Source organism: Mus musculus, chromosome 8 (assembly GCF_000001635.26).
Source record: "Mus musculus strain C57BL/6J chromosome 8, GRCm38.p6 C57BL/6J".
Taxonomy (NCBI): Eukaryota; Metazoa; Chordata; class Mammalia; order Rodentia; family Muridae; genus Mus; species Mus musculus.
In genome coordinates, this window is record NC_000074.6 from 85,036,873 (window position 1) to 85,061,665 (window position 24,793).

A 24,793-nucleotide genomic window follows, 5' to 3' on the forward strand; every position below is an offset into this window, starting at 1 on the left:
TTTTTTTTTTTTTTTTTTTAATTCCCTGCCTCTGGCTCCCTCCTTCCGCGCGAGCCTCTGGAGAAGCTGCAGCACTTAGGCGCCGCCGCTGCCTCCCGGGGCCTGGTAGGTGGGCCTCGCTCGGCCGGGGCCCCTTGGCTTCAGCTCGCCTCGAACCTCCCTGGGTTCTGGGCCTGCGCCGCGCGCCGCCCAGGCGTCGGGGTCGCGCCCGGCTGAGAGGCGGGGTACCGGGTTGGGCCAGCTCTCGAGGCCGGCAGAACGGGCCGGGCGGGGGAGGGGGAGCTGATCTGATCTCAAGGGGTGGGGCCTCGGCGCCCGGGCAGGTTCGGGTGCCACGAGATGCGGGCCAGTGGGGCGGCTGGGGTCGGGCTGGAGGGGCGCTGATTGGGGGAATCGTCGGGGGACGTCGCGTGGATCGGGTGTGTGTGGGGATCTGTTTCGGCGGGGCTTGGTTGGGTCTGATTCGGGGGAGACAGCCTTGAAAGTTGAGAGGGGAAGGTTGTTTAGTCCTAATAGGGAGGGGCGTCAGACTTGAGACCAGAGGGCTTTGCTGAGTCTGGCTGCGAGGCGGTGGTGGGATCCGTTGAGGGTAGCGCACCGGGCGGGTGTTTGTGCGGGACTCTGTAAGGGAAGCTGCAGGGATTGGACGGATGGGGTCTCCGACGTGAAGTGATCGGGGGTGAGGGGGTGGGAGGGGGCTTAGGGGAATTTGATTGGGGGAGCTGCCAGAGGTCCGTCAGCATTAATTCCTGCTGACTGGGGCGGAGGGTAAGAGCTAGAGAAGCTTGGCCAGATCTGATTGGGGGCAGGCAGCGGGCATTGGGGGCTTTGGTCGTGGGTTGGGTGATTCTGACTGGCTCTCATTCAAAGAGACATTGGAAACCTATCGGGTATTGCTTGTATTCTGGTTAAGGAGGGTCACAGGGCCGCGTCTAGGTCAGAAAGGGGGCCATGTGGCGTCTACTGAGCTTGTAGAGCCGGTTTAGAAGAGGGAGCAGGGATGAGCAAGATCTGGGCGCTTAGGGACCTAGAGGAGCTCAGAAATCTAGGAGGCGGCTGGCATCTAGTGGAGCTGGAAGGCTGGATTTTGGGGAAGGGAATCCTCGTGGACTGAGCCTTCACCTGAAAGACCGCTGGGGCGGGGCCCCTCGCCCTGGAGGGAGGCGGAAGCCGTGAGGCCCGTAACCGGGGGCGGCGGTGGCGTGGATCGCTTTGGAAAGAGGGTTCCTCGTTAGGCTCGATGTGGATCCGTCGCGCCCCCGCCGCTGGTCCTGATGGCCCGCTTTTATATTCCCCCCACTCGCACTCCCGAGCCCGCGACTGCGTGGCCGAGGATGGCTTAGCTGGCGGGGACCCCGCACTTGGACAGGCGCGGATTGGAGGCCTCCGCTTCTCGGCGGAGAGCGCTTGCGTCTGCATGCAGCCGCCTCTGCCTCGGGGACTCAACTTGGGTCTCACACAGAACTCCAGCGACCCAGCGCTGATCCAGGCTCCTACCCCTGCAGTTCGCCTTGCGCCATGGACTGGCAGCCAGACGAGCAGGGCCTGCAGCAGGTCTTGCAGCTTCTCAAAGACTCGCAGTCGCCCAACACAGCTACTCAGCGCATTGTGCAGGATGTATCCTTCTTTCCTTCCGGGGCTCACGGAACAGTGCCGATGTCTGCACCTCGTGAAGGCCAGAGAGGGAGGGACTACTTCTTGATTCCCAGACTTTTTCTGCTGAGAGAGAACATGAATTAAAGGTTTAGGTCTTTGGTTCCATTTCTGGAGTGGAGAAAATGATGGGCATGTCTGATGTTCACTGAGTACTTAATCCTGTAACTGTTGAGTGTTGGTAACTTTCCTTTAACAGACGGGAACCTGGAGGCTTAAACAGGGAAAATGCCTCAGCAAGGACCCAGGGTTAAGAAGTCCAGCCATCGCAGATTTTAGTGGTATGCCTTGTCAGAATGAGGGTAGATAGGTAGGGACGTTGGAGTTGCAACATGAGTGTTTTTGAAGTTGAAAACTTTTTTCCTAAGAGCTCTTTATATCATATACATATATATGTAGATAGATATAGATTAGTTTTGTTATTAATTTGATACACCTATGAAGAGGGGCCTTCAGTTGAAAAATTATCTCAATCAGATTGGCCTGTGGGCATGGCTGTGGGAAATTTTCTTGATAATAATTGATGCTGGTCTGTATAAGAAAGGTTGGTGGATGTGAGTCGGGGAAGGAACCAGTAAGCAGCTTTATGCAGAGGTTTCTTCTTCAGTTATATTCCTGGAGTTCCTACCTTGGGACTTCCCAATGATGAGCTAAAACAAACCCTTAGTGTTTTATCACAGCAACAGAGAAGCAAATTAGAGTAAGATCAGAATTTTAAATGATATATGGTCATGACAGCATCCACCTTTAATCACAGCGTTCAGGAGGCAGAAGCTAGTGAATCTCGGAGTTTAGGAGTAACCTGGTCTTATGAAAACTTTCTCAAATAAAAAAATTGAATGTTTGAAGCAGTATCAAATTTCACTTGAAAATGGGACTAGTCCATCACCTTTTCCTGCAGGGCTGAGACTGGAACATACAAGCCTAGAGCATGCTAGCCACTTGCTTTATTCTTGAGCTGCACCCCAAAGTCCTGCTCCTGAAACTCAGCCATTCACTTGTGTTTTCTCTCTCTCTCTCTCTCTCTCTCTCTCTCTCTCTCTCTCTCTCTTTCTTTCTTTCTCTCTTTGAGACAGGGTTTCTGTCCTGGAACTCACTTTGTAGACCAGGCTGGCCTTGAACTCAGAAATCCTCCTGCCTCTGCCTCCCAAGTGCTGGGATTAAAGGCGTGTGCCACCATGCCCAGCTTTAGTTTTCTCTTAATGGCACTGGAGACTCAGTGGTCTGGTCTCACACATGCTAGATGCATATTTTACCACTTGAGACCCCTTGGCTGGTTTTTCTTGTTCTTTTCTTTTTCTTTTTCTTTCTTTCTTTTTTTTAGTCATGGTCTTTTAATATAACAGATTAGTTTAGAACTAAATATGTAGCCAGGTTCTCCCTAAACTAAGAGTGATCTTCCTGCCTCAGCTTCCCTGGGGCTAGGGTTTTAGGCATGCACCACACTCAAATAGCCTTCCATTCTGCTTGAGAAAAGCAGGCATCACTGGAATGCCAAGATCAGAAGTGAGTAGCAGCTGCCAGTTTAAGAGAAGCCTAGCCCTCTCCTGTCCTGGTAAGGATATAAGGGTCATGCAGGAGTTCAGACATGTGCCCTAGTTCCTGTGTGGACTTGATCCTCCTGAGAAGGCCCTGTGGTGCTGAGGTTAGAAATTGAATTGATGAGTATTATCTGAGGAGTTGGCTGCCTAATTGATTTGGTCACTAGCATTCTGAGCAATGTGGCACTGGGAGAATATTGCCTAAGAAAGGCTCTTGCCTCTCAAGTTCTTTGGTTTGTTTGTTTCTTTGTTTCTTTGCTTGTTTTGTTTTGAGAGAAGGTCTTGGGTTAATGCTGGCCTGGAGTTCCAAGATCTTGCCTCAGTCTCCCTCAGTGTTGGGATCACAAGCATGCCCCAATATACCTGGCTTTCCAAGTTCCTTAACAGCCTGGCAGAAACTTAAACAACTCAACCAGTTTCCTGACTTTAACAACTACCTGATCTTTGTCCTGACCAGACTCAAATCAGAAGGTATGTTCTCTGTCCCTCCAGGCCACACAGATCTTGCTTCTCCCTTAGTCTTCTGACCTTAGCACTTTTCCTACAGATGAGCCAACCCGCTCTCTGAGTGGCCTCATCCTCAAGAACAATGTGAAGGCGCATTACCAGAGCTTCCCGCCTCCTGTGGCTGACTTCATCAAACAGGAGTGTCTCAACAACATTGGCGATGCCTCCTCTCTCATCAGAGCCACCATCGGTGAGGGGGCTGTGGGGGTCATCATCAAGGACACACTAAGGGCTTGCACTGGGCCAAGAAGCTATTCAACGTGTTCAGGGTATTGCTTACTGAATGCTCCAGCACCCTCTGATAGCACTCTTACTACTGCCATCTGACTGGAGAGGAAACTGAGGCACAGAGATGATAAAGGGACTTGCCTGGCAAGTAACAGCTTGGAAACAAGCCAGGCAGTGCAGGTCAGTCTTTTTTTTTTCCCCTTTTTTTTCTTTTTGAGAAAAGGTAGCCCAGACTGGCCTCAAACTTTGCACTCTTCTGCCTCAGCCTCCTGAGTACAGTGTCCAGAGTCTCAAACGACGAGCCTGATGCTCAGCAGTTAGAGTACCTGTTTCTACTGTCCATACGGAGTCATTAGTGATGCCCCTCAAACTATTCATACACAGTGGGAGTTAGTTAATGGAGGCAGGCGCCTTGCTGAAGAGATACCCAAGGACATTGCAGCAGTGCTGCTAAGGTTTACTTAAGGACGTTCTTCTTGAAGACTTTACACTAAAAGTATTAATAGGTGATTTCTTAGCAACATTTGAGTCTGAAGATTAGAGGACAACATTGGAGAGTCAGTTCTTACCTCCCACCTTGTCAAGATGGTTTCAGGTTTTTGCTGTACAATGTGTTATTCCGGGCTCATTGGCACAGTAGCTTCCTGTCCTTTCTTCTCCGAGTAGACGTGATGGATTATAGGTGCACACCACTGCATCCAGCCCATGTGGGTTCTGGGGAGCAAGTCTGGGCCAGCAGGCTTGGTGGTGGGTGGTTTTACCTGCTGAGTCATCTTCCCAGCTCCAGAGTTTTTAAGCCATTGTTTTTCTTGAAATCTGTCAACTAAAAAAGTGGTTTTGTTTTTTTACTTATTTGTTTGTGCTATGTGTGTGGAGATTAGAGGACACTTGGTTGTTGTTTTTCTCCTTTTATGTGGGGTATAGTGTTGGAACTCAGGCCATGGTGGGTGGGAGCAAGTGCCTTTAACCACTAAGCCATCTTGCTGGCCTCTCTGTAGACTGTTTAAAAGAAAAGACAGGAAAGAAAGCCTTAAAAATAAATACAAGGCTAGGTGTGGTAGCACATGTTTGTGATTTCAGCACTTAAGAGTTTGAGGCCAGCCTGGTCTAAATAGTTCCAGACTAGCCCTAGGTGAGATCCTATCTCAATCAATCAATCAATCAATCAATCAATCAATAGGCATGGTGGTCCATGCCTTTAATTTCAGTATTTGGGGGGTGGTAGCAGGTGAATCTCTTGAGTTCATGCAACACTGAGGTGCATAGTGAATTCCAGCCCTGTCAAGATTACAAAGTGAGCCTCCCTCTATGACCTAACAAACTATGTAATGAAGACAGAAAAATACTCCTGAATTAGAGCTAGATGTTTGGGCCTGTTGGGTTAAACCAAATATTCAGGGTGGGGGGGGGAGATTGAGTCTATATATATTTAGATTTCTTTCCTTAGCAATATAGTGTTTTGTTTTAAACTTACTTGTGTGGAGGGTAGAGTGGCGTGTATAGTGTGTGTGTGTGTGTGTGTGTGTGTGTGTAGGTTAGAGGACAACTGTGAAAGATTGTTTTCTCCTCCCACATGGGTCCCAAGGATCCAAGTCAGGTTGGTAGGGTTGGTGGCAGTGACCTTTATATGCTCAGCTATCTTGCTGGCCCCATACTATACTTTATAACTATGTATTATTGACATTATTGCAGGAATCGTAAGTCATCTAGAGGTGATTTAAAGTCTGTGGGAGGTTGGGGACATTGATACGTTGTGCCTGCTATCTACAGGAGGTGTGTATAGGTTCTGTGAAAGCACTGTTCCTGTAATGCGCTTGGTTTTGGCCTTTCTGACGACCTGGAACTAATACCCCATAAAATATCTGTACTTGCTGGGCGTGGTGGCGCATGCCTTTAATCCCAGCACTTGGGAGGCAGAGGCAGGCGGATTTCTGAGTTCAAGGCCAGCCTGGTCTACAGAGTGAGTTCCAGGACAGCCAGGGCTACACAGAGAAACCCTGTCTTGAAAACCAAAAAAAAAAAAAAATCTGTACTTAAAGAAGCCTTGGGCGAGCTTTAGGGTGCTAGTGTTGTTTTTGAAATGGGGTTGTTTCAGACTTGGAATCTTCCTGCCGCAGCCCTCCAAGGACTAGCTTACAAATCTCCTGATCAAAGCTGATGTTCTTTGTTTCTGTAGAAAGCTGAGCCATGTGGTGTAGGAGGTTTTGTGAGATGGTCAGCACAGAGCATGGGGCCTGTCTCAGAATGGGATGGCATCATCCTCATAGTCTCGCCAGTCATTTCAGAAAGGCTTCACTTTCGGGGGTTGGCATCACCTGAGAGTTGTCAGTGGCAGCTTCTGCCCTCCCTGCCATCCTTTATTAATGAGTGGTGTGTGCATTGGCCACAATGTCGAGTTCTGCCGGGTGGCTCCATTGCCCTCAGGCCTCAGATGAAGATACTGTGGATTTCATTATTCCAAACCAATTTATTGTAATGTGAGCATTAGTTCCAATGTCCATATACTTGCTTACTTAAGCAAACATTCCCTGATGTTCTGCATATGAGCTTGCACATACTCACATTCATGTAGTAGACAGGTGTGCACACCCATATACATAGACATGGGCCAACAGAGGATATCAGATACTCTGTTCTTTTACTCAAAGGATCTGGAGCTAGGCTGGTAGCCAGCAAGTCCTGAGATCTCAACTGATTACTGTCATTACAGGTGTACCACTACACCTGTCTTTTTATGTATGTACTGGGAACTGAACTCAGGTCTTCATACTGGTCGAGCAAAGCACTCTTACCAACTGAGCCATCTCCCTAGGCCCCACCCTCATATCTCTAATTGTCAGTAGCATCCCCTCTCCCGATACAGAGGCTTTCAGGACTTGGTTATTTGATCCCCATCACCGTCCTTCTCACTGCCTGCTTCCCCACTCTGGCCTTTCTTCTGTTACTACACCAGGACTGCAATACCTCTAGCCAAGAATCTTTGCTCCAGGTAACTGGAGGCCACGCCCTGTTTAGCTGGTCCAAGTGGCTGTGATCCCAGCTACTTAGGAACCTGAGACAAGATCTGCATGTTCAGGTCTTGCCTTGGGGCCTTAACTCAAAAGGTTAGGAAAGCAACAACAACAACAAAATAGGGCCGGGGATTTAGTTCAACAGGAGAATGCTTGCCCACCGCGCATAGGGCCCTGAGTTCAGTCTTTTGTACTATGAAATAAAAGTACTTGAAAGACAATTTACTCTCCTGAGGGCTTGCCTTGTGGCTACCCACATCTTGAGCTTATGCATCTTCACTTCATACCCCTCTCCACTTGTAAAAGCAGTGATTTGGGGCGGATTCCTATAACCTGGAACAGTTGTCTCGTAGTGAGGCTATGTGCAGAATAGGCAAGGACGACTTGAAGAGGGCCTGTCACTCTACAATGGAGTGCGTACTTGGCATTCATGAGGCCTGGGTTTTGTCCCCAGCACCCCAAAGAGAGGCTCAGGGTGCCATGCAGAACATGCATGGGAGAGGAAAGAAAGCTGGTGAGCCAGTCCCTTGGTGGGGATGGTTGAGGGACCAGTAGACCCTTGCTCAGCCTGACTGGCCTCCTCTCCCTGGCTGCCCCAGGCATTCTCATCACCACCATCGCTTCCAAGGGTGAGCTGCAGATGTGGCCAGAGCTGCTGCCTCAGCTGTGCAACCTGCTCAACTCAGAGGATTATAATACCTGTGAGGTAGGTGATGGGCAGTACCTGGCCTGACCCAAGCAGGGACTACAGCTTAGAGTCGGCTCACAGCCATCCATCTCTCTGCTTAGGGAGCCTTTGGAGCCCTACAGAAGATCTGTGAAGACTCCTCGGAGCTTTTGGATAGTGATGCTCTCAACAGGCCCCTCAACATCATGATCCCTAAATTCCTGCAGTTTTTCAAGCACTGCAGCCCTAAGATCCGGTACGTGATGTTCCTCAGAGCAGAATGGTCTTAGAGTTGGTAGGCAGACGCAGGAGTTCATATGTGAGCCTTGCCTTCACTGCCTACTAGGTCCCACGCCATCGCCTGTGTGAACCAGTTCATCATGGACCGGGCCCAAGCGCTGATGGACAACATTGACACTTTCATTGAGGTGGGTCACCAGGCTCCAGGTGGATAGGGTGAGGCTAAGGGGTCCTCAGGCAGCTGACCTTTCCCTTTTACACAGCACCTGTTTGCCTTGGCTGTGGATGATGACCCTGAGGTGAGAAAGAACGTGTGCCGGGCCCTTGTGATGCTTTTGGAAGTGCGAATTGACAGGCTCATCCCTCACATGCACAGCATCATCCAGGTGCGAATGCTCAATACCAAGGGCTAGTGGGTGGCTTGGGATGGGGAATCCCCCGCAGTTGAGCTAGGTCTCAGCCTCTCTCTGTTGCCCAGTACATGCTGCAGAGGACCCAGGACCATGATGAGAACGTGGCCCTGGAGGCCTGTGAGTTCTGGCTGACGCTAGCCGAGCAGCCCATCTGCAAGGAAGTCCTGGCCTCTCATCTGGTCCAGTGAGTACTCATACCCCATGCCCTCAGCCTCTAGTCCTCCCTGGACCTGTCCCTTCTCCTGGATGCTTTGCTTACTGTATCTTATGTGGTTTAAGTCAGTTTTCTTTGAATCCTGTGTACACTGATTTTTATGGGGTGTAACCTTAATGACTTTAAAAATTAGGTAACAGAAACCAAGTGTGGTGGCTCATGCATGTCACTTAGGAGGCTAAGCTTGGATTATAGCCACAAATGCTGTGTAACGAGTTCCAGGCCAGCCTGGGTTACATAATGAGACCCTGTCTCTAAGAACAGCTAGAAGACAAAAAGAGAAGAAACAACCCTTAAGCAGATGAAGGCTTCATCATGGCTGCTCGAGATGCTTAAGAGAATGGCATCTACGTTAATTCCAGGCACGGCCCTCCTGGATAAGCGATGCTGTAGCTCTGGCTTGCTTTTTTCTTTCTGATTTTGAGTCAGGGTTTCTCCATGTAGTATAGCCATGGCTGTCCTGGAACTCGCTCGGTAAACTAGGCTGGCTTAGAATTTAAAGGGATCCTGCCTCTGCCTCCGGAGTGCTGGGGTTAAAGGCTGTGCCTACGACTGTAGGCTCTGGTGTTCTTCAGTTTAGGAGTTCAGAGTCTCTTGGGTGGTACTTTAACAAGAGCTTACTTTTTGGGTTTTTGAGACAAGTGGGCCTAGAACTTAAGTGCTAGGGTTAGAGGCATGTGGCACCATGACTGGTTTGAGCCCCCTTGTGTTGACCATTTTGGATCACTTGGCTATCTCAGATTATTGATAGCAAGTAGGAGTTGTGGCTAGAGGGACAGAGGACTTTGAGGAGGATTGAGACTCTTGCAAACAGGGACAGGAAGGTTGTATCAGTTTTCTTTTTCTTTTTCTTTTTTTTTTTTCTTTTAAGATTTATTTATTATTCATTAGTACACTGTAGCTGTCTTCAGATGCATCAGAAGAGGGCATCAGGTCTCATTATGGGTGGTTGTGAGCCACCATGTGGTTGCTGGGATTTGAACTCAGGTTAAGTCAGTGCTCTTAACCGCTGAGCCATCTCGCCAGCTGTATCAGTTTTTGTGTTTAAAGCTGTGTGCAACCATGCTCTCTACTGTTTCTGCCAGCAGCCTGCCCGGCAGCTTTGTTTGCAGGGTCTGAACAATGGGTCAGATGTTTGTGTTTTGTGTAGTGCTAGGGAACAGCATTGCTGAAGGTCTTCAGGGTTCTGGCATTCATGTGTGCATTCATGTTTGGGTCAAGAGGCTGTGTGGTGCTACTTGTCGCTGAGTGATAGATGGGGCAGCTGGATGTGGCAGTAAACACTTGTAATCACAGTATTGGAGGTTGAGGCAAAAAGATCATGTTCTTTTTATTTTTTAAACATTTTTGTTATTATTTACTATTACTTTTAAATCAGTATTTTGCTTGCATGTATGTATGCCTGTACCACATGTGTGCAATGCCCACAGAGGCCAAAGGAAGGTATTGTGTTCCTTGGGGCTGGAGTTAGAGCAAGTCATGATCGTGACTGCTGAGCTATCTCTCCAGCCTCAAGAAGGTGTATGATTTCTAGGCCAGTCATGGCTTCACAGACCGTTTCAAAAGAGGGAGAAAACTGTGTCTCCTACTCATGGCTGAAAATATGTTGCTCATTCCCTGAAGGGAAGTGAACAGAAACAGGACAGAGGAATATGGGTGTGTTGAGCATAGTCTGCCACTTGCTCCGTACTCCTATTCACACCTCTGCTTTCTTTTCAAGATGGGTACCTAGCCAGAGTCCCTGCATCCTTACAACCAGTCTCTTTCCCAATAGGTTGATCCCTATCCTCGTGAATGGGATGAAGTACTCTGAAATTGACATCATCCTTCTTAAGGTCAGCCAAGGGGCATCCACAGCTGACTGTGGGTGGCCAAGACCATTGGGTATTGGGTTGGAGGTCTCCAGCCAGTGCTGAGAGAAATATGCCTGGGCTGGTCCCTAGGGGGATGTGGAGGAGGACGAGGCGGTACCTGACAGTGAGCAGGACATCAAGCCCCGGTTCCACAAGTCACGCACAGTGACATTGACTCACGAGGCTGAGCGGCCTGATAGCTCTGAGGATGCTGAGGACGACGATGATGACGACGCTTTGTCGGACTGGAATCTGAGTAGGTAGTAGGCTGGCTCCTGGGGGAGGGGGAGAAGCGGGTGGGGAGCACTTTATGAAGAACTGGTCTCAGGGCTGAATACCTGCCCCACAGTCCTCCCTAAGCTTAGCCTCCTTGTCCCCTTCAGGGAAGTGCTCTGCAGCTGCGCTGGATGTCCTTGCCAATGTCTTCCGGGAGGAACTGTTGCCCCACCTACTTCCCCTGCTCAAGGGCCTCCTATTCCACCCTGAGTGGGTGGTCAAAGAGTCAGGGATCCTGGTGCTGGGCGCCATCGCTGAGGGTGAGTCTCTCCATTTCGTTGGCACTGCCTGACCTGACCTGATCTGACCTGAGCAATGCAGATGGAGGCAGCCCCATAGCACAGGCAATTAAATCTTACTTACTTATTCTTTTTTTGAGACAAGGTTTCTCTGTCCAGCTTTGGCTGTCCTGGAACTTGCTCTGTAGATTAAGCTGGCCTTGAACTCAGAGAGATTCTGTGTGTTGGGATTCAAGGTTTGCACCACCACCATTTGGCTTCCTTATCTTTTTCAAATAGCTCTGTGATCTTTTTCTTCTCCTGGCTTGGCCTGAAAGGTGTCCCCCTCCCCCTAACAGATTCTTAACATGCCAGCCCTCCCCCATTCTCATAAGCAGATGACTCTGTAATGGTTCAAGCATATGGATAGTAGCTCTTGCCCACTGTAGCCGTCCCACTAGGATACTCCTTGCATAAGAATCCATTCATGGGAACTCTGTTCATATATCCAGTGCCAGTCCCAGGCTTCATACATGGCCAAACAGCTACATAGGCTGGTACCACTTCCCTCATTTTCCAGTTTACAACTGGGCTGAAACCTGATTCTTGCTGTTAGACTGCCCACCAGAATTAGAAATGCCTAGCTATGAAGTTTTCTTAAATTGATGTAGTGTTAAGCTGAGCACAGTGTGTCCATGCCTGTAGTTACAGAACTGGAGGAGGACTGCTGCCAGCGTAGTCTGCACAACGGGAGGTCAGGCATGCTAGGGAGATACCAAAACCAGAACCCTCGGGGCGTCCTGTAGTTGGCATGGCATTTCAGCTTCTTTCCCCCACAAGACATAGGATATGGACTGTGGCCATTTTTGGTATGTGTGACTATCTCAACACCCAGAATTGTCACCTAAACTACAGGCATTGGGCAGCAAGAGCTCTTAGTCTGGGGAGCTTTTATTACCTGTGAGTGAGGCCTAGGGTTTGGACTGGGACACAATTTATCAGTACAACATTTGCCTGGATATTAAAAGGCTCTTGGGTTCCACATCAAGAAATGGTTTCATGATTACTTTCTTGGTAATGATGCTATCTCAGATATCATGCAACAATGTGTGCATGGTAGTTTTTTATTTTCTGAGATAAACTTGCTATGTTGTGGTGTCTCTTGACTCAGACTCCCTAGTGTCTGATAATAATAAAGAGATGTGTTCATAGTTGGGCATATGCTTTTAATCCCAGTACTCAGAGACAGAGGCAGGCAGACCTCTTTGAGTTCAAGGCCAGCCTGGTCTCGAAAGTCAGGGCGAAGCAGGGATGGGGTGGGGGTGGGGGTTGGCGGGGTGCTAGCATACATAAAGCCTTTTATTCCCATTACTGAAAAAAACAAAACCCCACCAAACAAATTAAACAATTATAAAGTTAAAAAATAAGGGCTGGAGATGGCTCAGTGGTTATGAGTGTTTGCTCTTTCAGAGAACAAGTTTCATTCCTAGCATCCATGTAGCTCTTTATGATTTCCTGTAACTTCAGCTCCTGGGTAGTTGAATCCTCTACTGACCTGTGGGCACTTGCACACACCATGCACATACCTATGCCCACTCAACAATACCCCTCATACACTAAAATAAAATAAATCAAGCGAGGGATAGGAGGAAGAGAGAGACAGAGAGGGGATCAGAGAAAAGTACAAGTGTAGACGGTTTCAGGTTGAGAGTCGCTTCCTGTCCAGGCTTGCCTGCTTTTTTAATTAATCCTACAGCTTTGATTATTGTTTTGTTTTGAAGTAGGAGGTGGGAAGAGGTAGGAGTGTTTCCCTCCATGATTATGCTGGCCTCCTGCCTTCAGTGCTAGCATTATAGGTTTGGGCTTCTGCCCAGCCAGAATTTGGACCACCTTCATCTGTAGTGTATCTGTGTCCCCCTTTGCTCCTGCCTTTTATGGGCTCTTTGAAGAGCCTCAGTTTTTCCACCTATCATGTTGTATTGGATATGCCCCAGCCTTCTATTCCCTTTCTTTCTCTTTCTTTCTCTCTCTCTCTTTCTTTCTCTCCCCCCCTTCGCCCCCCCTCTTTTCGAGACAGGGTTTCTCTGTGTAGCCCTGACTGTCCTGGAACTCACTTTGTAGACCAGGCTGGTCTTGAACTCAGAAATCCGCCTGCCTCTGCCTCCCGAGTGCTGGGACTAAAGGCGTGTGCCACCACGCTCAGCCTTCTCTTAAAAGCCCTCCTGTCTCCTGGTAATTGCAGGCTGCATGCAGGGAATGGTGCCCTATCTACCTGAGCTGATCCCACACCTCATCCAGTGCCTGTCAGATAAGAAGGCTCTAGTACGCTCCATTGCCTGCTGGACGCTGAGCCGCTATGCCCACTGGGTAGTCAGCCAGCCACCTGACATGCACCTCAAGCCTCTGATGACGGAGCTGCTCAAGCGTATCTTGGATGGCAATAAGCGGGTTCAGGAGGCAGCCTGCAGGTGAGCCCTGACCCCTGACCCCCATTCTTACGGTGGCCCTCACCCTGGGAAATGATGATGCCTGTGACTGCTGACAAGACTCTGATGTCTGTTGTATTCGTACTGGCTGATCCTGGATACACCCTCCCTAGCTGCCTGTGGTGCTGCTCCATCCCCTAGGGTTGATGAAGCTTTCCTTCCTATCTTCTCTCCACCAGTGCATTTGCTACCCTGGAGGAGGAGGCATGCACGGAGCTGGTGCCCTACCTCAGCTATATCCTTGACACTCTCGTTTTTGCCTTTGGCAAATACCAGCATAAGAACCTGCTCATCCTCTATGATGCCATTGGCACCCTGGCCGACTCTGTGGGCCACCACCTCAATCAGCCGGTGAGACCCTAGACATACTCTGTCCATGCTGTGTCCTTTAACATCTGGTGCCTTGGTTTGACCTGTGTTGCATGCCAAGGACATGGCCATGACCTTGTCAGGCAGGCTGAAGCTCTTAGCCCTGTCCTTACTCTGCTTCCAGTCTAGTGGGATGACCAAGTCAGCTCAGTCAGTCAACAGGTTTTCCAGGGAGGGATCAAGGATTAAAAAGAAAAAAGACCATTAGACAACACTGTAGCATGATCCCAGGCAGTTCTGAGGCTGGGGCAGGTTTATTTTTTTCCTAGTCTGTTTTTGTTTTTTGGTTTTTTTTTGTTTGTTTGTTTGTTTTTTGCTTTTTCGAGACAGGGTTTTTCTGTGTAGCCCTGGCTGTCCTGGAACTCACTCTGTAGACCAGGCTGGCCTCGAACTCAGAAAAGGCGTGCGCCTCCACCGCCCGGCTTTTTTGTTTTGTTTTGTTTTGTTTTTTTCCTAGTCTGTTTTCATACCATTTTAATTTATACCATTTATACCATTTTCATTGCATGCAAGTTCTAGGTTAAGGAACAAGCAAGGCGATAAACACCGAGAGGCAGTAAACTTCACTGTTTCTAAGGGCTTGTCAGGATGACCAAGATATCTGAGCCTACTTCCCCGTCCTAGCCCAAAGTCATTCTTGCCTGAAGCCTACTTCCTTGTTCTATCCCAAAATCAGATTTCTGCCTGAACTTACTTCCCTGTCCCGGCCCACTGTCAGATTCCTCCCTTAAGCCTACTTCCTTGTCCTGGCCAATGGCAAATTCCTGTGAAGTTTCTAGAAGCAGCCCCAGAAGCTCCCACGGTGGAAGAGATGGACAGTTATTAGGTAGCATGGCCGCTGCTGTGCTGGGATAGTGCAAGGGCCTTTGTGCCCAGGTTCCTGGGGTTGGGAGGAAGGGGCATACCGATGAGAAGATGGAGCGGGGCACAGGTCTCATCCTTCAAGGCGTAGACAGCACTGTGTGACTTAGGCTGCAACTCCTCTCCAGGAGTACATTCAGAAGCTGATGCCTCCGCTGATCCAGAAGTGGAATGAGCTCAAGGACGAAGACAAGGACCTCTTCCCCCTGCTGGAGGTGAGTGGGCTCAGGTCCTTCCCTCAGAGCCCTCCTTCCTGGCCTGGGCTTACCTTTTCCCTTTTCCCTGCTAGTGCCTATCATCTGTGGCCACTGCCCTGCAGAGTGGCTTCCTGCCCTACTGCGAGCCTGTCTACCAGCGCTGTGTTACCCTGGTACAGAAGACACTGGCCCAGGCCATGGTGAGCACCCTGGGCCTCCTGACCACATGTTCTACTGCCCAGGCCCTAGACTACTTCCCTCATCTGCCTCATTTATATCTAGATGTATACACAACACCCCGAACAATATGAGGCCCCAGACAAAGACTTCATGATTGTTGCGTTGGACCTGCTTAGTGGCTTGGCTGAGGGCCTGGGTGGCCACGTGGAGCAGCTGGTAGCTCGGAGTAACATCATGACATTGCTCTTCCAGTGTATGCAGGTGAGTGGGTATAATAAGCCACTCCCAAGTCAGGCCATACCTAAACAGGCCAAGTTTTCTTTTTCCTTTTCCTTTTTCTTTTTTGAGACAGGGTTTCTCAGTATAGCCCTGGCTGTCCTGGAACTCACTCTGTAGACCAGGCTGGCCTCAAACTCACAAGAGATCTCCAGTGTACTGGGATTAAAAGCACGTGTTACCACTGTCCAACTAACCTCTGGTTATATAAGCAAACAAATGAATAAATGTATGTTGGGTGGTTCCTCAGGATTAACTCTGGATTTTGCCTGCCCTCCCCCACACAGGTGTGCACTCATACCCTGCTCACACATACATAGAACAATAAAATTTTTGTCAGATACTATAATGCAAACTGATCTGCAAAATAAAGTACAGGCATTTGTGGTGGCATAGCCTTTAATCCAAGTGCTTTAGATTTGGAGGCACAGGCAGGTAGATTTCTGAGTTCCAGGCTAAACAAGGCTATGTAGTGAGACCCTGCCTCAAACAACAACAAAACAAAATATAGGTAATGGGGAGATGGCTCAGTAAGTGCCTGTTAGACAAGGACAGGAGCCTGAGCTTGATCCCCCCCCCCCCCCCCGTGAAAAGCTGGGGGTAGGTGTTAAAGAGGTGGCTTAGGTTAAGGGCACTTACTGTTCTTCCAGAGAACCTAAGTTTGGCTCCAGCATCAACATCAGGCCACTAATAATGACAACTGCCTGTTGTTTTAGCTTCTCAGGGGACCTGACTCCCTCTTCTAGTTTCCAAGGATACCTATAAATGTGTACACCCTCTCACCCAACATACACACGCCATTAAAGATGGAAATAAAAGGGTGCATCTGCATAGAGGTGCCCGTGATTCAGAGCACTGGGGAAGCAGAGGCAGGTGGATTCCTGGGGTTGGTTCTCTGGCCAGCTTGTCTAGTTGAGTTCTAGTGAGCTCAGGTTCAGAAAGAAACTTCCTCAGAAATAAGATGAGGTGGCAGCTGAGGATGCATACAAGCGAGCGCCACACAGTGGGGCATGATGGGGTCTTAGCAGGAACAAGGTAGTGTCTAGGTCAGCCAGGTCTATGTAGCAAGACCTGGCTCAAAGAGAAATTAAGAGTGTATGTAATACAATTTATTTTTTGCGGTTTTGGGAGGCGGGATAGGTAGGGGTAAAATGGGGTTCTAGAGAGTTTTCAAAGTAAATGCTTACCAATGAACTCCAACCCCGTGTCCTGGGAAACAGGCTGTAGTATAGTAGAAGGCTAGTGAAGTAAGGTCTGTGTGGTGGACATGGTGGACAGACCTGTACCTCAGTATTTGTGGTCAGGGTGTGCTCGAGGGGGACTGTGCCACCTCCAATGGCTTAGATGGAAGGAGTAGGAGCAGCCCTGCCATTTCCGCCATCTTTCCCAACTCCAGGATTCCATGCCTGAGGTCCGGCAGAGCTCCTTTGCCCTTCTGGGAGACCTTACCAAAGCCTGCTTTATCCACGTCAAGCCCTGTATCGGTAAGCTACCCTGTTTGCCCCCGTCCCATGACCTCAACATTGGCCTTAAGTGATGGAGACATACCCTGGGAGGCCCATGACCGGACTGGGATGTATTCGTACTGTCTGATGGGGCTGCCCAGTCAGTTCTGGGAGCTTGGCGGGCCTCAGTGGCCTTTCTGCTCAGTTGGGGTTTTTTTCTCCCCTCCCTGCTCTGCTCTTTGCATTAGCTGAGTTCATGCCTATTCTGGGTACCAACCTGAACCCTGAGTTCATCTCTGTCTGCAACAATGCTACCTGGGCCATTGGGGAGATCTGCATGCAGATGGGTGAGTGCCTCGAGAGTGGCAGACTGCCTGCCTCTTCATTGCTCTGTCTCCATCCTATTGGTCAGGGGAAAGAACATACTTTGATCCCCCTGACAAGTGAAGTCAAATAACTGAAGGGCCATTTATGACGTGGGGTAGACAGTTTGTTCCTACTGACCGGACCATCTCGTGTAATTGTTTTTCTGAAAGGTCCACTGGGATCAGTGACTTTGACTTCCTGTCCTTGGGGAAGACTGGGTGGAGTGGTCATGTTACCTTCTGGGTAATGACTTCAGAGACTCCTTTGGGTGGTTCTGTTGTGTGTTGGCTGCGGACTTGGTGGGGAGCATCCCGAGAAGGGTCTTTGTTCTCTCGGGTGTGGTGGTATGCCAGTCCGCATGTAACTGGGATCATGGCGTGAGGTCAGCTATGCCCAGCTGGCACTCTGTGGGTGGAGTGGGCCATGCAGGGCTCTGAATGGCTGCTCCCTAGGGGCAGAGATGCAGCCTTATGTGCAGATGGTCCTCAACAACCTGGTGGAGATCATTAACAGGCCCAACACACCCAAGACGCTGCTGGAAAACACAGGTGAGTACCAGGCCGGGGCTGAGGGGGCCGTTCCCGGAAGGAAGGCTTCTAAGACCTGAAATAGAGTCGGGAGGGACGAAGGAAGAATACTGGCTTTAGAATATATGGATGGGAAGAGATCCAGGCTGGGTGGGGAGAACACCTCTATGGGCCAAACTCAAGGGCCCAGGATAGCCACAGGATCGTTCAGTTGGGGCCTGTGGGGCGGGGCTCGGTGCCTCCTGTCAGAGGCCCCGCCACGTACCGTCCCGGGGCCACTCGGGGTTGCAGGTCGCCTGACGAGTCCCTCTGCCATTCCAGCCATCACCATCGGCCGCCTGGGCTACGTGTGCCCGCAGGAGGTGGCACCCATGCTGCAGCAGTTCATCCGGCCTTGGTGTGTGCCTGCCTGGGTGGGACCTGATGGGGGTGGGCAGGACAGCTGTACCCTCCAGCGCCACCCCCCCCCCGCCCCCATGGATGCATGTGGGAGACCTCTACCCACTGACCCCACCCTGTCCCATTCCCTCCATCCATCCTTCATTTGTGCTTGTCCAGCCCCAAGTCCATCCACTGACCTGCTGCCCTCCTCCATGGCCAGGTGCACGTCCCTTAGGAACATCCGGGACAACGAGGAGAAGGATTCTGCCTTCCGAGGCATCTGCATGATGATTGGTGTCAATCCTGGGGGTGTTGTGCAGGTCCGGGCAGCGGGGCTCAGAGGGCAGGGCGGGGGCTGGCTTGGGCGGCCCCTCACATGGGATCCGTCATGTTTCAGGACTTTATTTTCTTCTGCGATGCTGTAGCCTCCTGGGTGAGCCCGAAGGATGACCTTCGGGACATGTTTTATAAGGTGAGGCTCCTGGTGGTCTCATGGGAGTCCTGGGTAATAGACACCACATGCTTGCCCCAGCCCACTGTGACCCTGCCTCACTGCAGATCCTCCATGGCTTCAAAGACCAAGTTGGGGAGGAGAACTGGCAACAGTTCTCAGAGCAGTTCCCACCTCTGCTCAAGGAGAGGCTGGCAGCCTTCTATGGGGTCTAGGTGAACGTGGAGACCACCAGGTGAGCAGGTCTTTAAGCACTGGGGCCGATGGGAGAGTGAAAAGGAAGAAGACCCTGAGCCCCACCCTCCCTTTCCCTTGCAGGTTTTTGTCTGCGTCATCGTCGGAGGGTGTGCTGGGAATGTGCTGCTTCCAGAAGTCACTGTGCCCTGGTCGAGGGGGGTTAGGGAGGAGTCAGTGGGACCTAAATCCAGGTGCAACGCAGTCTGTGCATCTGTCCATCTGTCGGTCCACTTGCCCCACCGGGCCTGATGAGTGGGCAGGTGGGTGGGGACTCCATTCTCATCCTACAAATAGGGAGGGGGGTGGGACTTCTTGGTGGGCAAGAGTTCTCTGGGCTCTAATCTGGGTCATCTCGGGCAGCCCACTTGGGCCAGCTATGTGGGAGGGAGGAATCCATAAGGCCTACCGAATCCGGTGTCAGATAAGGCAAGGGAATTACAGGTGGGGAGGGGGGTTCCTTGTAGAGAAGCATACACTCACATGTACACATGTGGACACACGCATGTGCGGGCACCACAGCCAGCTAGGCTGGGCCAAACGCCCCACCATTTCCTCGACTGCATGGAGACAGTAGAATTAGTGAACCCCCAAATTATGCCTATGGCCTCTGTGTACCTTGCATCTAGAGTATAAGAAGCTTCTGCTGTTCTGCCAAAATTGGCGGGAATTGGGGGGGCTGGGAGGTTTGGGGGACCTCAGCTGGGCTCCCGGGGCCAAGGGAGGAGGGTGGTCATTTTGGGGCTGCCATCTCAGCACTGGCTCACTTGGACCTGCTCCATACACTTCCTGCCAGCTTCATGGCAGCCTCATGTAGTGTGTCCCCATCGTTGTCACATCCTAGCCAGCAGCAGAGTGGGGATCATTGGAGCAGCTGAGACTGGCTTGAGGCTACCCTGTTCCTGTGCTCCAAAGGTAATTAAAGGCACAGGCCTGGGACTAGTTTTCCTTGAGAAAGCTAATAATGGTTGCCAGAGCTGCTTTCCTGGATCTCTTGAAACAGCTTTAAGGATAGTTCAGTTCTCTGCACCTGAGAACCCCATTCTCAAGAGCTGGGGTAACAGCATGTGATGGTGAGAACAAAGGACGAAGTTTACTGGGTCCAGCAAGATTTGAAAGCTTGGAGGAGCAGGGTGTACCCAGGGCCTCAAACTTTGTCCCTTTTGGGACTTACGTTTATCACAGTGTCCGCTGGACTCAGACCACGCCAGATTGGTACACTGACTCAAAACCTTTGAAGAAATTTGTTGGCGATGCCATCGGGGTGGGAGGGGCTTCCCGAGAGGAGAGGGGCATGATTATTTCCAGATTAGCTGTGGAAATGAGTCTTGTAAGGTCCCTGAGGTTTATCCTCCATCCCTTTCTTTGCTTCCTACATATTTGGGAGCCCATTATATCTTGGGCTTTGACTGGAGTTCTGCATTTTAGGGCCTGCTCCATCATCCCTCCAAGGACTTGGACCTTTATCCTTTCCAGGCCTTGTGTCCTTTCTTAAGTAGGGTCAGGCCCTGCCTCTGTTCCCAGGGACACTTAGTGCACATTCCATAACTCAGCTACTGGTCCCCATCCCCTCCAGCCTGAAACTTGAGCAGGTCTCTGGAAGCCATTTGTAGGAAAAAAAAATTTTTTTTAAAGAAAAATACCATTAGCTTTCTGGTAATTCCACTTCTTAGGAGCATCCTCTGCTGGGTCTTGGGGTGTATTGATGGATTGACTATCTGATGTAGTTGTGGCCCCTCTTTGTCCAATGGGGAGGGGGAGGGAGTTCCAACTACCTTCAGGAAACGGGAGCCTGATTCTTGTATTTCCCTTTTTTTATTTTATTTTATTTTATTATTTTTTTAAAAGAAATTATTTAATTTTTTAATTTATTTTTTAGTTGGTTTTTGCACAATGAAGTTTGAGTTTCTTAACCTCCCTTGTCCGGGGCTGCTGACATGGACTGACCTTGATCTGTAGCCCTCCCTGCTGCCATTCCCCTGAGTCTTTATTACCATCACCCCTGGGCTCCCAGGTCTATCCATCTGTTACTGTGCTGTGCTGGGGACTAGCGCCTAGGTGGCGTGAGATTCCACTCGTGTAGAACTTTGTTGAGTAAAGGTCAGTTTCTTGTGAAACACTTGGTGTCTCATTTCCTGGTCCTTGGCTTTGGTGGTGGAGTGGTGACTGTGGATGTGACGAGGGGTATACGTGGCCTAGCAGTACACAGAACACCTGCCCTTTTCTCCTAGCTTCTGAGGGTGTGCGCACACACAAGTGGAGATGTACTGCTGCTCCTGGTGCTCTACCTGACTGAGGCAGGAGGATGTCAAGTTTGAAAAAATGGAGATAAATAGAATTCCTTTTATGAAAAAATGAGGCTAGTATGAAAATTGAGGCTAGCGGTAGCCAGTTTAGCTGGATACATAGTTCTGCTTTTATTCCCAGAACTTGAAAAGTAAATTGAGTGACCAAGGAATCTCCCTCTTCTTTCATCTTTATGAGGTGGGAGAGTGCTTAGACATGGTAGGTGTCCTCCTTGACAGTTAACAACCTAGTAAAGGCCTGCCGTACAGTGAACTCATTTGCAAAGCTTTACAGCAGACATAACACAACTTTGGGTCACTAGGCAGATTGGAAATTCTTTGTGATCTTAGAGGCCAGGCTGAATGGTGGTGGTGGTGGTGATTGCCTTTAATCCCAGCAGTGGGCATTAAAGTGAGGAGGTAAGAGGTGGGTAGATTTCTGAATTCAAGACCTTCCTGGTTGAGCTGGAGAGACAGCTCAGCAGTTAAGTGTGCTGACTGCTCTGCTATAGGTCCTGAGTTCAAATCCCAGTAACCACATGGCTGTCACAACCATCTGTAATGAGATCTGACACCCTATTCTGGTGTGTCTGAAGACAGCTATAGTGTACTCACATACATAAAATAAATAAATCTTAAAAAAAAAAAAACCTCCCTCTGCAGAGTGTGAGTTTCAGGATAGCCAGGGCTACACTGAGAATCCCTGTTTTGGAAAACCAAAAAAGTGCCAAATGAGACCATATGATTATATTAGCTAATAGAAGATGGAAGCAGGATGAAATCAAAACCAGGGTAAAATTGTCAGAAGAAAAGCCTTTTATGCCGGGTGTGTCTGTTCATATCTTTAATCTCAGCATTTGGAAGCATTTAGGGTTCAAGGGCTAGCCCTGCCTATATAGTGACCAGGTTTATATAGAGATCAAGATAAGGCTACATAGTGATACCCTTAAAATCAATTAAAAAGAAAGATTATACCTGGACAGGACTGATTGTGGGGAGCTGTGACTCGTCTATGTGAAATTATCCTGGCCTACTACCTTTAGTCCTTAACCATTTATTGCCCACAGTTTTGCCTGACCTATTTGAAATTGAATCAGAGTTCCTAGACAATGGTCATTTGACCCCAAAATAAACTTAGGCGTGGAGCTTAACTGTTGAAGCCATGCAAAGTTGAAGACCTAAATTAGGATTGCCCACATCAGTGTTGGGCACAGGAGAGCAACTCCTGGTGAACAGAGACAGAAGGCTTCCTGAGGCTCACTGGCTGGCCAGCCAGTCTAGCTAAAAGTCATTAGTCAATAGCTGTTTCAAGATATAAGATGCCTGCTGTGAGAGTTGGCTCAGCACATAAAGATGTTTGCTGCCTGTTTACCTTAATTTGATTCCAGAACCTATGTAAAGGTGATGGAGAAGTGACTCCACAGAGTTGCTCTGATACATGTGACCTGTGGTGCACGGGAGCACACACAAAATTTAGGACAATAAACTAAGATGGAGATTGAAGAAGGCCTCCAACCATCTCAACCTCAGGCCTCCAAATGCGTACAAAGCATAAACTCCAGGGCTGAAACGGTCGATGGCCCATGGCTTAAGAGCACTTTAAGTGAGCGAGATAGGTGCCTTTCATTTCAACAGAGAGAGCAGAGGCAGGTCACCCACCGAATTAGAGGCCATCCTGGATTACTTGTCTAAAACAAAGCAGTTGGTCTTGGAGAAGATGAAAATTGGGTTTCTAGCATCCACAAGAGGTGATTGCCGACCTGTAAACCTAGCTTCAGGGGATTCCAAATATAAGAGTAGAAGCCGGATTAAAGGCGTGCCCACTGCCCGGGTTGAGGACCCAGTGACCATTTTTTTTTTTTAAGAATTATTTAGCTGGGTGGTGGTGGCACATGCCTTTAATCCCAGTACTCGGGAGGCAGAGGCAGGTGGATTTCTGAGTTCGAGGCCAGCCTGGTCTACAAAGTGAGTTCCAAGACAGCCAGGGCTATACAGAGAAACCCTGCCTTAAAAAAAAAAAAAAAAAAGGAGTAGAAATAAAAGATAAACGCCGGGCGTGGTGGTGCACGCCTTTAATCCCAGCACTCGGGAGGCAGAGGCAGGTGGATTTCTGAGTTCGAGGCCAGCCTGGCCTACAAAGTGAATTCCAGGACAGCCAGGGCTATACAGAGAAACCCTGTCTCGAAAAACCAAAAAAAAAAAAAAAAAAAAAAAACCATTCACACCCGCACAGGACTAGACGTCTGATTTCCAAGCAATATCTGGCAGGTGTTAGTCTCTGACGTCATCTAATGGGCGCCGGAAGTGATCTCGCGCTGCCTAGGAAACAAGACGCGGCTCTGGCTAAACCTGTACAGCCGCGCCCACCCGGGCGCCATGGATCTTTCCTCAGGGCGGAGTGGGGATCCTCGCTCTTGTGAGGAGGAATCTGACCCCGAGCCAGATCCCGACCCTGACACTCAAGCTGAGGCCTACGTAGCCCGTGTGCTTACCCCTCCCAAGCTTGGCCTGACCCCGCGGCGCTCGTCACTGCAGTCCATGTTCTCCGCGTCCCTAGGCGTGCCGGAGCGAAAGGCCGCCTCCAAAGTCCCGGCCGTGCGCCTACCGGGCCTCTTGAGCCTTCCCCCGGAGCTGCTGCTGGAGATCTGTGCCTACCTGGATGCGCGAGTCGTGCTTCAAGTCCTGCCGTGCGTGTGCCAAGCGTTGCACGACCTCGTGCGTGATCGTGTCACCTGGAGGCTACGCGCTCAGCGCCGCGTACGCGCACCCTACCCAGTGGTGGAAGGTATGCACATCCTTGGGAGACAGGAATTTTGGGGTGCTGCCTAATCCTTGTCGACCACAAGGCCACTTGGTTTCCTCAGGAAGTGCTCTGGACCTGGGATTTCTAAACTTAAAATCCAAAGATTTCCGGGTTTGCGCTTTGTTAGCACAAAGGCCCTAGCCCAAGAATTCCCAAGCTTTGGAAACAACTTGAGGCACAAGCAGCAACTAGCATAACAAAGCCTTTGACCCATGGAGTGTTGATCCAGGATTCGTTAAGAGGTTCTGAATTTCTAGACTCCCGATTGGGATCATTAATACCAGTAATCTTTCAGTTCTAGGTCTAGCCTGTCACCTTTTCTATTTTATTTTATTATTTTGGGGCAGGTTCTCATGTAGCTCCTTAGCCTTACAAGTGTTTGGGCTAGCCTTGTCATCTTTGCAGAGCTGTGTTGTTCCTTCTGCCCTTGAGGTCATTGGTTTCTGGAGGAAGAGACAACTTGAAATCGATGATTTTGAGTTTTTGCTGTTGCTTTTAAGGACAGAACTCAGGGCTTTGGCTATGCTAGGTAAATGCTTTATGACGTGTCCCATCCTCAGCATGTCTCGGACATGTTCCTGGTTCTGATATTGCTAGGTTCTCAGGCTCTTGATTCCTCTAATCTGGAAGAGTTTGATTCTTCTGCATTAGGGAGTTGCCCTCCAACCCCGAGTCAGATTTACAAACAGCTTTGATAAAACAGGTGCTTGGACCTCCTCCAGACCATTGAATGGCTGACCTGAGGTTTAGATTCTGACTTGGGAGGGGGCAGGAAGAGCGACTAGGGATAACTTAGGTAAGTTCTCTACTGCCGAGCCATATTTCCCACCCCTTGGCTTCTGTGTCTTGATGTGGCTTCCTGGTTTATAGTTAGAAGGATTTTTTTTTAATTTTTAATTTTTTGTTTTTTGAGACAGGGTTTCTCTGTGTAGCCCTGGCTGTCCTGGAACTCACTCTGTAGACCAGGCTGGCCTCAAACTCAGAACTCCGCCTGTCTCTGCCTCCCAAGTGCTGGGACTAAAGGCGTGCGCCACCACTGCTTGGGTAGTTAGAAGTTTTAACCACTGTGTCCCTGGATCTAAACCCAGAAGAGTTGGTTAATCTTGAGGCC

At 49.7% G+C, this 24,793-nt stretch overlaps 2 protein-coding genes, 1 long non-coding RNA gene and 1 other non-coding gene across 18 annotated transcripts in view; 3 read left to right on the forward strand and 1 right to left on the reverse strand.

Annotated features, from left to right (window-relative positions):
• Positions 1-20,713, forward strand: Tnpo2 (transportin 2 (importin 3, karyopherin beta 2b)). 14 transcript variants are annotated; one of them, XM_017312649.2, is made up of 25 exons: positions 1-105; positions 1,463-1,617; positions 3,590-3,665; positions 3,742-4,109; positions 7,540-7,646; positions 7,730-7,863; positions 7,954-8,035; positions 8,111-8,233; positions 8,326-8,444; positions 10,249-10,309; positions 10,418-10,583; positions 10,711-10,863; positions 13,064-13,289; positions 13,487-13,658; positions 14,666-14,752; positions 14,827-14,934; positions 15,017-15,175; positions 16,587-16,674; positions 16,884-16,982; positions 17,454-17,549; positions 17,850-17,925; positions 18,130-18,229; positions 18,307-18,381; positions 18,468-18,595; positions 18,679-20,713. In XM_017312649.2, exons 5-24 carry the CDS (start codon positions 7,581-7,583, stop codon positions 18,573-18,575), a joined length of 2,298 nt encoding a protein of 765 aa, XP_017168138.1. In that variant the 5' UTR covers positions 1-105; positions 1,463-1,617; positions 3,590-3,665; positions 3,742-4,109; positions 7,540-7,580; the 3' UTR covers positions 18,576-18,595; positions 18,679-20,713. The 14 variants fall into 14 exon arrangements, 10 of the variants coding, with proteins under 10 accessions (XP_017168138.1, XP_017168139.1, NP_663365.3 ...); XM_017312650.2 differs by having other exon boundaries at positions 1,506-1,617; NR_166486.1 differs by having other exon boundaries at positions 21-105; positions 17,820-17,925; positions 18,679-20,711.
• On the forward strand, positions 13,335-13,404 carry LOC115487056. Its single transcript, XR_003947722.1, has one exon. It is a non-coding gene; the product is annotated as a small nucleolar RNA SNORD41 (small nucleolar RNA).
• A230103J11Rik (RIKEN cDNA A230103J11 gene) lies at positions 16,288-23,588 on the reverse strand. Of its 2 annotated transcripts, NR_110582.1 has the most exons (4): positions 23,535-23,588; positions 18,107-18,360; positions 17,794-17,948; positions 16,288-17,604 (listed from the first exon to the last, which is right to left on the reverse strand). It is a non-coding gene; the product is annotated as an RIKEN cDNA A230103J11 gene (long non-coding RNA). The 2 variants fall into 2 exon arrangements; NR_110581.1 differs by having other exon boundaries at positions 16,288-17,948; positions 23,372-23,588.
• The window catches only part of Fbxw9 (F-box and WD-40 domain protein 9), a 7,003-nt gene continuing 5,456 nt past the window's right edge, over positions 23,247-24,793 (forward strand). Inside the window, exon 1 of the mRNA NM_026791.2 lies at positions 23,247-23,664. Within this exon, the coding sequence (NP_081067.2) occupies positions 23,256-23,664 (409 nt within the window). The 5' untranslated portion in view covers positions 23,247-23,255. The remainder of the gene's footprint in view (positions 23,665-24,793) is intronic.

Bases quoted from the DNA above. Each gene is read 5' to 3' on its own strand.
- Tnpo2 (NM_145390.5), top strand. From the start codon at position 1,519: ATGGACTGGCAGCCAGACGAGCAGGGCCTGCAGCAGGTCTTGCAGCTT. The intron at 10,310-10,417 runs GTCAGCCAAGGG...GCTGGTCCCTAG, and splicing joins TTGACATCATCCTTCTTAAG to GGGGATGTGGAGGAGGACGA. The intron at 10,584-10,710 runs GTAGGTAGTAGG...TGTCCCCTTCAG, and splicing joins TTTGTCGGACTGGAATCTGA to GGAAGTGCTCTGCAGCTGCG.